General features: G+C 40.7%; 1 protein-coding gene across 3 annotated transcripts; it reads left to right on the top strand.

The window, feature by feature from the left end:
- The first annotated feature begins 357 nt into the window (after positions 1-357).
- Positions 358-9,507, top strand: LOC104614510 (chromosome unknown open reading frame, human C11orf54). 3 transcript variants are annotated; one of them, XM_010283880.1, is made up of 8 exons: positions 358-496; positions 2,489-2,587; positions 3,548-3,621; positions 4,405-4,506; positions 5,477-5,653; positions 6,384-6,533; positions 7,121-7,237; positions 9,334-9,507. In XM_010283880.1, exons 1-8 carry the CDS (start codon positions 439-441, stop codon positions 9,505-9,507), a joined length of 951 nt encoding a protein of 316 aa, XP_010282182.1. In that variant the 5' UTR covers positions 358-438. The 3 variants fall into 3 exon arrangements, with proteins under 3 accessions (XP_010282182.1, XP_010282183.1, XP_010282184.1); XM_010283881.1 differs by lacking the exon at positions 6,384-6,533 and having other exon boundaries at positions 439-496; XM_010283882.1 differs by lacking the exon at positions 5,477-5,653 and having other exon boundaries at positions 439-496.
- The last annotated feature ends 395 nt before the right edge of the window (positions 9,508-9,902 follow it).

Raw genomic sequence — 9,902 nt, forward strand, 5'->3', positions numbered from 1 at the left:
GAGGCAGCTAATGTGCTCAGAAAAGTCCAGTTTTCTTTCAAAAGTAAATTATCACTGCAGACTTACAAAGGACAGATACATCTCCTGACCTGTCCCTTGAACTGGATTCAGCGTGGGATGTGTTTTGCCTACACCCAGTTGTAAGCTTGAGGATTAGCATATGTAATGCTCTGAAACAGCTATAGAGCTGACAGACACATGTTCTTCCAAAGCACGTAAGAAAATTAACATTAATATTGAACCAGTTAGTCTTCCCTTCAATAGCAGAACAACAATTCTACTGTTCTCTATGTATTATTGAGTGAAATTGAAAAATAAGTAACATACTGAAAACAGCCTGTTTTAATTGTTAAACTATTATCCTTGTTGACAGACAGTTACTCCTACAGCGTGGTGTATTGTAATTCCTTACCTGAAGAAATCAGCACCAATTAGGAAATGGCCAAAGTTGAAAAGTTTGCTTTTCACGTTCCAAGTCTGGAGGAGCTTGCTGGGGGTAAGTCATGCAGCATGTAACTTTTTACAAACTTATAATGTACTCTTAAAGTTTATCTTAAAGCTCTTCTCAAAACCTGTCTACAGCTAGTGCATGCAGAATGTTCATGCTCTTAGCACACTGAGATGTAAAGAAAAGCACTATTTTTCTATACGTTACTATTTCTTTAAAACAAACAATGACTCCTCCCCCAAACCCCAAGAGATATTTAAGCACACCAACAGGCTCTCAAACCCTTTAAAACTGTCTGCTGCATTTGCAGATTTCTGCAGGGGTTGCTAAAGTTTGACAATTACAGACCGAACTTATTTACACATATGGGATCATCTGTCCTCCTCTACCCTCCAGTATTTCTTTGTCAGGACTAGTCAAAACACATCAGACAAGATGCAGTATAGCACAGGAGGTTCTCTTGCTTGAACCTATTTGGCTCCTCTTTTGGTGATTGCCTTAGAACCAGGCTGCAGGGAACATTTTATTTAGTTTGTTTCTTTCTAAAGCCTTCACAAAAGGTACTCAGAGTAACAGAATGGTTGAGGCTGGAAGGGACCTCTGGAAGGCATCTGCTCCAACCCCCTTTTCATGAGCTTCTTTCCTTGCCCGAGTAGCAAGGCATTATTCCTTCTGGCAGTCTGTCTCCTGCAGCAGATGTACAAAAGTTTTTTTTTTTCTTTTTTTTTAAGTTCAGCCTGCCGTTCTCCCAAGTCTGCGTCTGTTTGAAATTTCCATGCTTTGAGAATGTGGTCCCAGGAGTACCCTGGGTGGTTCTCAGTGCTTTTCTCACCCAGTAGCTGTCAGGCTGGGGCAATAGGCCAGGGCTGCTATAGACCAGAGAAGAAAAGATCCAGAAAAGATGGATCGTGAAGCATAATTTTCCCTTTTTTTCCCTGTCTGTCCTGAGGATCTTCTGTAAGCTGTGAGGTTTGTTGCTGTTCAGCTCTTGAGTATAATTTGAGGAGTGCCCTTTTCATGTCCTTTTCCACTTACTGACCCTTGTGGTAAACAGCTTGGTAAATCTGCTCCCAGGAATTGGAGTACAGCTGAAACCCTGGCTGGAGGAAACAAACGCACAGGAAAGACTTCTGAGTAAATAAGGAACTGCCTGATTTCAGACCACAGACTGGATTTTCTGTTCTTTTGTTTGAGATATCTGTCAAAGCAGACCCCCAGGCAAGAAAGAACCTGGACCTTCTACATGGTATTTGGAGCAGTGTATGTGATGTGAAGGCAATCCCACACTCAATTAAGGTTTGGAATTTGTTTCCAAACAATGAACTTGTCTAAGTCAGAATCCTCTCTGTTGTTTGAGTGACTTTGCAGGTTCTGAGCCTAAAAACATTGATATCAAGCAAAACCAAAAGTTTAGATTTGGTGCTGTTTGTTATCATCAGCACTATTCATTATCTGTCTTGTACTAACAGTGGCGCTTGCCAGAAAATCTCCACATGAATGTAAACATGACAGGCAATATCTTGTGACAGCAGAAGTTTCCAGAGAGCAGAGACAGTTTGAGATTATAATCAAGCTACTGTAATTAAAGAACTGATTGTCACTTCAGCTAAAATTTACTTCCTCCTTTGCTCTCGCATGGTATTTGACTGTGATCTTAATTGTCTGCTCTTGTGAAGCAAAACCACTGCTGAATGTGGGTTAAGTTTACCCACGTCACTTCACATTGTGCGGCTCCTAGTGCTATAAGGAGCAGTCAGTTATTGTATTTCAATTAAAAGGTTTTTAAAACTCCTAAAATGAATTAATGTGGTAGCTAGCAATTCTCTGAACAAGCTTTTGCTCTTCTCTGGAGCTCTGACTCAGGAACCAAGTGTCTACAGACAGTAACATTTAAATCAATTGAGTTACTTAGGGTAAGCATAAGTCCTTTAATGTCTCTTGCTGAAATAAAACCTACACAGGTTTCATCGCTGTTAGTAATGTGTCAAATTCTTGATAATTTTTAATTGTCAATAACTTTGCCATTATTCTTTATTATAGTTTTGCAGAAAGGGCTTAAAGAAAACTTTGCTGATGCTCAGGTCTCTGTTATAGACTGTCCTGATCTGACTCAGGAACCCTTCAACTTTCCTGCTAAAGGTAACCTAGCATTCCTGTCTTCCACTAAGACCTCTCCAGTTCCTTCCACCTGATCCTACTTGGTTTTGATCCTCTAAAGATGTTGGGAGAACTTAATTGTTTTTCAGGTGAAGAATATGCATGAGAGGAAAGCTACGTTTTACTTCTAGATGTGCTTCCTAGTTGATATATGAACAAGGACAAGTTATTACAAAGTACTTGTCATATTTTTTTTCTTAACCTATAATTGCAATAGTCATTTATTTCATAAGTGCACTTATTCAGCGTACTGAAAAGATTTTGAAATGAAGTTGTTATCTTCCAGCTGGATAATTTTTTTAGAGGCATGCCAGTCACTATCTGAACCTAAGGAGCTGCGCTTCCATTAATTTTTAAATTCCTGACATTTATGTATGTCAGTGAAGTGGAACTGTCTTATTCTGAGTGGGATTCATCTTCTTTGACATCAGCTGTCTGGAAGACAGGCCTGTCACCTGTGCTAGTTATTTGAGTTCCTTCTGTCATCAATGTAGTGAAAGAAACACTTCCAGAAGGTGATTCATCCCTTCTTAAAATGCATGTCTAAATAAGTGGAATGAATTGTCCTGAGGCTTGGGCATCCAGCTTTGCTGAAATTTTGCAAGTGGAGTCCCTGTAGGGGTATCCACTGTTTGGTGAGGACATCTTACTGGAGAACTGGCAAATGGTAGTTGTTGCCCACTGTAACATTTTGTTGTTCTTAGAGAATGTTAATTTTACAACAAGTTGCCTAGCATTAAATCCTATTGCGAATCATTTCAGGGCTTACTGTCCTTGGACTTCTTAATAGTGCAACGATTTATTTAAGCATGCTAGGGAAATAGTGTTCTCAAAGGGGTTTAGAAGTTTGAGGAACCAGTTCTTGGGTGGGTTAGACTGCATGCTCATTTAAGATTTTTAGAAAAAAACATTTTACCAAGCTAACTGGCTGTATTCTTTCAGGAATCTGTGGAAAGCCTAGAATAGCAGATGTGGGAGGTGTTCCTTACCTCATACCTGTTGTACAGAAAGAAAAAGTGAGTTTTTTTCTGTAGCTGTGGGGTTTAATATATTTGTCAAAAGAAAAGCAATATCTCGTTGAAATATAAACAAAACTAAGGACTAATGGATACTATAGATTCCACCTGTGAAAGAGATTTACTTTTCACCGTTTTATGAGATTGATTCTGACGTGTGTTAAGCATAGACTACGTCAGGAAATCTGCACATCGTAGCAAAATTAGCATATAGTGGTTGATGGTTCATCTTCTCCTGCCCTCAAATACAAGAGTTTTGGAAACATACCACCTGTGACAGAACCATGGAAGCAACTACTAAACAAGGGGCTTGTCTGCATGTTTATATATGGCTTGCTGCATGCCTGTGATTTCGAGTCACAGTCACACGTCTTTGTAAAAACTGGCTGTATTTGTATTTGCAGGCCAACTGGATTCACATTACTCTCCTTTTCCAAGAATATCATGCCTCCTTTCTGACACCTCACCCCATCTGTCTCTATATGATATTCCCTTCCATTTTTTATTTTACACAAACACAATTTTCAATAACAACAATAATGCAGTTTTGGGGTAAAATGACAGGGGACCATGCAGGCAGACTCTACCTTTCAGAAAACAAATGGACATGTACCCCATTTGTTACTACCAAATGTTGGTTGTTCAGAAACTGTCTTCAACTTAATTATCCAAAATGTTAACGAGGGTGTGGTGAATTAAATGCATCCAAAAGTTACAGTGAACAAATGACCATTCTGAATCAGAATACCACATCAAAATCAAAGAATTGTTTCTCTTTTGCAGGTTTATGATCTAAATACAGTTGCAGAAGACATAGAGCTGCCTGGAGCTTTCATTCTTGGAGCTGGAGCTGCTTCATCTAAGGTTCTTGGAGTAAACGCTGAGGTTAGTAAATAAGTGTGATGGTTCTCAAAGAATTCATGGAAGTATCATAATAGCAGAGCAGTATTATGCTGGGCATTTCCTATTTACAATAAAGTGATCATTTAATAAACTCTTTTTATGCCAAAAGCACATAAAAAACATTAGAAGGAATTCAGATGAGGGACATCCAATGAGGTGCATACTATTGAGATAATAAAGATTAATTTTTAACTTGTAATTCACCAGGAAGCATGTGATTCCTTTGAAGTGTACAAGAAACATTATTTTTTGAAACTGATTGACAAAGACCTGACTAAAGGTTTTAATGACAAGATTTAGAAATGTCTGTCAAAGTTACTGGTAAATGCCTTTGAAATACTCCCTGTCTTTTGCCCTTTTGGATGGCTTTGTTTTACCATTGTAAATTTTAAAGATGCCACATACAAAATGATCACCTGCAGGAGAGGTGGGAGATGAAAACTACTGCCTGTGGAGGCTTTGGTTAGTCAGAGTCTTTTCAAGCATAAACTTCTGGTCTTGCCATCTCCTTTTGATGCATTTAGTGGCAGATGAGATAGTCGCTATGCCACTATGATAGCGGTTGTTACTGTACACTGACAAAGTATTACATAGAATTTCAATATTTCCATGCAGGCCTCAGATCTCAATGGTTAGACTTCTTTGTTGTAGATTTTTTTCTTCTTTTTTTTTTTTTTAACACTAGCGTTCATCTTCACATAATATTTAATTTAACTCTCCAGAGAAAGTAAAACTGTTTTCTGGGGTTTTCAATTATATTACAATATTAGTGCATTTTTCTTATCAGTACAGACCTTATCCTGAGAGAGCGAGCTGAGTGACAAAGGGGGTTATTTCTTGGGATCATATTCCAAAGCTTAAATTGCATTTATGTGAGTTCTGTTCATTTGACTGACTCTTACATGTTCTTGTTGACTTACTTGACTTATTCTTACATGTTCTTTTTTCTCAGCTTATCCCTATTGTTCAAACTAAGAGTGAAAAAAAGCCCACTGTAAATGGCAGCTACATTGCTCAGATAAATCCTGCAGATAAAGGGTGCCTGCTTGAGAAGTACAGCAGTAAATACACTGACTGTGAGTTTGGGCTGTTGGCCAACCTTTATGCCAGTGAGGGCCAACCTGGTAAGGTACGTACTTGGAGCAAAGGTGACTTTGCTTGTAGAGTTTTGTGGCTTAAGGGAAACTCATGTTTCAATGTTCTCCTATCAGTTTTCTGTGATAATAGTAAAGTAGTAATTCCATGAAAGGATATCCAAGCATAAGGAACTGATGCTGGTGAACAAGGGGATGAATTGGTGGAGACAGAGAGGCATTTGAATTTTTGAGGGATAAGTATTAATTTACTAAAACTTTTCCATCATAGATCATTCATCCAAATCCAGTCCAAACTAGCAGTGATCTAAGGTAATAGTTGTACAATGTACTTGTGTAAATCAGGTCTGGGCACTTCTGTAGTTTTTTGTAGAAGTGCTTCCCCCAACACAGGTAGCACAAAGAGGTGTTGGCAGAGCAGCCAAAAACCTGGCTACTGCATGGAAATGGAGCAGTCTTCTCTATTTCCAAGAGTTTCTTTAGAACAGAGTTGAAGCCAGTTGGTGGTTAGAAAGGGCTTGCTTATACCATTGTCTCATGTGTGAGTAAATGACGTGCTGCCCAGTACCCTCCACAGGCAAAGCTAGCGTTGAACAGAAAGTCAGGAAAGAGAGTCCGTCAGGTACTGGAAGGATGCAAGGGAAACTCACATTTTCAAAAAGTAATCTTGGTTTATAAGCTTGGGGGAATTTCAGAGCAGCTTTCACAAACCTTTGCAGACTGTTGGAGTGGGAGACAGCATGACAAATTAAATTTATTCTCCAGGTCATTGAAGTGAAAGCCAATGGAAGAACTGGGGAACTTAACTTTGTGTCTTGTCTGAGACAAATATTAGAGAAACATTATGGAGAAAAGCCAGTTGGGATGGGTGGTACATTTATCATTCAGAAGGGGAAAGCAAAGATTCACATTATGGTAAGTTGTTCTCAATCCATACAACTTTTCTTCATCCTTCTGAAAACAGAAGTGTAAATAGGGGTGTAACACTTTGCCTTGACTTTGTTTTGTATTTTTAAATGTATGCATAAACTGTTAGGATAAGCAATGTATTAAAGTAAGGAGATGATCTTACAAAACTGACATTACAAAACTAGTGATGTTGTATTACTTGGCCTTAATACTGTCATCTTTTCTTTTGAAATCCACGGACAGCTAAAGAACTGTAGAACTATTGTAGAATGAATTGAAATGAACCACATAAACTGAGATGATACTTAAGAAGCAACAGACTGTTTTTTTTAAATAACTGAGCTTCTAAAACATACCAGGAGGAGAATCCTCACTTCAGTAGTTCTCCCAGTACCTGTGCAATGAAAGGAGCAATGTTCAGGTCACTTCTATTTCTAGCAGAAACACAGTAGTGGGCACTGCTGAGCTTCTTTTAGGCAAGAAGGAATGTGAACAGAAAGGGGGGGAGGGGAAGTGAAGGGAAGTTGCTAGTGAAAAAGTGTCTACATACAAGTGTCTTCCTTTCACTTATAAAGCTTTTACTTTTGCTGTAGCCTCCGGAATTTTCTGCCTGTCCTCTGAACACTGATGAGGATGTGAATAACTGGCTCAAATTCTTTGAAATGAAGGCTCCACTGATTTGCCAGACAGTAATAGTTTCCAGAGATCCAGTGAGTCTCTTTCTCATTTCTAAATGTAAACTGAGACTTGTAATGAATTTCGTCTTGGGTGACATTTTCCTTTTAATAACAGGAGTGTGTATATATTGTGTTAAACCCTTCCAGAGGCGGTGCAATGAAATACAAGCTTCTAATCTCTGTCACTGATTTGAATTGAGGCCAGGTCAATCTGGTCTGAAACCTAGTGGCTGTTCATAGTGAATTGAACTTAATGGTTTAGTTCCAATTGCAAGTGTGCAAGTGTTTGCACAAACCCAACAGCATAGTTTGCATTCAATGTTGGCAGCACCAGGAGGAATGTCAAGAGCATGGAAGCTTGTTCACCCATGTGTTCATGTAGTTCACTTTCATAAGAACTGTCTCTGTTAATGCTGTGTGAAAATATCTGAAGCATGTGTCTCAACTGCTGATGCAAATTAAAGTCTGCAAAGCTTCATGCTGGGAAGTTACGTAGCATCTTTCACAAGCACTAAATTCAACAGCTAAAAATTCAGGATAAAAAATAATCTGGTTTCAAAAGCCACTAAGATGTTCATCATTAGGAAGATTATTTATTTAAAAGGAACCAGGAAACCAGAGATGAAAATGACTATTTTATAAATCAAAATTCAGTCATAAGTAGTATAAAATAATTTTTCCCAGAGTTAAATGCGACATGCTGCAGGCTTGGATACGTTCAAGGGTGTGACTTTATTGTGTCATTATGTGGCAGCCTTTGGCCTAGGGCTAAGTTGTGTACATCTTCCCCGAGTCTACTGATGCGTACTTGGAAACCAGCCATCAACAGCCGCTCCGTTCAGAACCAACGCAGCTTGTGTAGTGGATGCAGCTGGGTTACTCCCATCTGCATCCACTGCAAGCTCAACAGCACTTGGCTGAGCCTATGGTTTTGGAAACGTTTGAGTGTCACTACAGAGACAGCAGTAGAAGATGGCATTCAAATGCCATAGCACTACTCATCAGTATCCTCTTGCAGCCCAGAAAACTGTATCCCGGCTGCACCAAAAGAAGCGCAGCTGGCAGGTCAAGGGAGGTGATTCTGCCCCTTGTGAGGCCCCTCTGGAGTGCGGCATGCAGCTCTGGGGCCCCAAGAAAGACATGGGCCTGTTGGAGCAGGTCCAGAGGAGGGCCATGAAAATGGTCAGAGGGGTGGAACAGCTCTGCTGTGAGGACAGGCTGAGAGAGTTGGGGTTGTTCAGCCTGGAGAAGAGAAGGCTCTGCGGAGACCTTCTTGCAGCTTGCCAGTAATTAAAGGGGGCTGATAAGAAAGATGGGGACAGACTTTTTAGCAGGGCCTGTTGCGATAGGACAAGGGGTAATGGTTTTAAAGGAAAAGAAGGTCCATTTGCACTAGATATAAGGAAGAAGTTTTTCACAGTGAGGGTGGTGAACCACTGGCCCAGGTTCCCCAGAGAGATGGTAGATGCCTCATCCCTGGAACCATTCAAGGTCAGGTTGGATGGGGCTGTGAGCAACCAGATCTAGTTGAAGATGTCCCTGCTTATTGCAGGGGGGTTGGACTAGATGAACTTTAAACGTCCCTTCCAACCCAAACTATTCCATGATTCTATGATACATAGAACTGGTGGGGGTGATCTCATGGTTTAGTATGCTAGTTATTTTATTTGCTATTCTTCCCATTTTCATGTAAGCTGGCACTCAGAATTGGAGTAGAGATTGTCCCTTTATTTCATGGGTCTGTGGCGTTCAGTGCAAAGGGGTTCTGATTTCCAGTAGAGGTTCCTTGGTGTGACTGCTTCATTTAATCCCAGTGGAAGGAAGAGAGGAAGGGGAGGGGAGGGGAAGGAAAGGAAGGAAAGGAAGGAAGGAAGGAAGGAACGTAGGTAGGTGTGGGAGATTGACACCAAAATCTGTTAGGGTTTCTAAATTCTTTCCTCTTTGATGTCCTGTGCTAAAGCCTTGTACAGCTCCTCTTCTTTTGTGTTATTAGTTTCACAAGCAAGTTTCCGCTACTTAATGGCTGGAGAGATACGTGGAAACGGGCAGCATAAGGGAGAGACTACCTCAGGACTTTTAAATAACGTTGACATGAACAAGTGTGTTCACGGTCCTTTCTCTGGTGACAGGGCTTTGACCTGCGCCTGGAGCACACCCACTGCTTCAGCCACCACGGGGAAGGAGGGCACTACCATCAGGACACCAGCCCGGATGGCGTGCAGTACCGGGGGTACCTCCTGCCCGCTGAGCTGCTCTTCCGCATCGACAGGCCCCGGGAGACGCACGTCATCGGGAGGGACTGAGAGGGGGGCCGCGGGGAAGGCATAGCGACTTTCTCTTTCTAAAATACAAATTCCGATCGTTACAATGCTTTTAATTATGCACATTGATCACAGTCAAGGATAAATATGAGAGCAGTAAACTGCCGACTTCTTAATTTTGTTAAAGGGAGAACTTCAGAGTGTATGTGTAATTGAAATTTTTATGACTGAATTCAAACAGTAATTTCACTGCAGTAGTATTGTGGGGTTTTTTTTTTTTTTGGCGGAGCTTCCTGCATGGCCCTAGCTGGTGCTGGGGAACCAGAAGTGAATTTATGTTCGGAATGGGGAATTAAAACAACACCTGGTCAAAAACAACGCTGCGGAAGGAAACCGCAGCAGCTCAAGAGCTGCGTGGCCGCCTCTGAGGAGCGAAC

The sequence above is a fragment of the Phaethon lepturus genome, unplaced genomic scaffold (genome assembly GCF_000687285.1).
Source record: "Phaethon lepturus isolate BGI_N335 unplaced genomic scaffold, ASM68728v1 scaffold50353, whole genome shotgun sequence".
NCBI classification, from domain to species: domain Eukaryota; kingdom Metazoa; phylum Chordata; class Aves; order Phaethontiformes; family Phaethontidae; genus Phaethon; species Phaethon lepturus.

Bases quoted from the DNA above. Each gene is read 5' to 3' on its own strand.
- LOC104614510 (XM_010283880.1), top strand. From the start codon at position 439: ATGGCCAAAGTTGAAAAGTTTGCTTTTCACGTTCCAAGTCTGGAGGAG. The intron at 2,588-3,547 runs GTAACCTAGCAT...GTATTCTTTCAG, and splicing joins CTTCAACTTTCCTGCTAAAG to GAATCTGTGGAAAGCCTAGA. The intron at 7,238-9,333 runs GTGAGTCTCTTT...CTCTGGTGACAG, and splicing joins TAATAGTTTCCAGAGATCCA to GGCTTTGACCTGCGCCTGGA.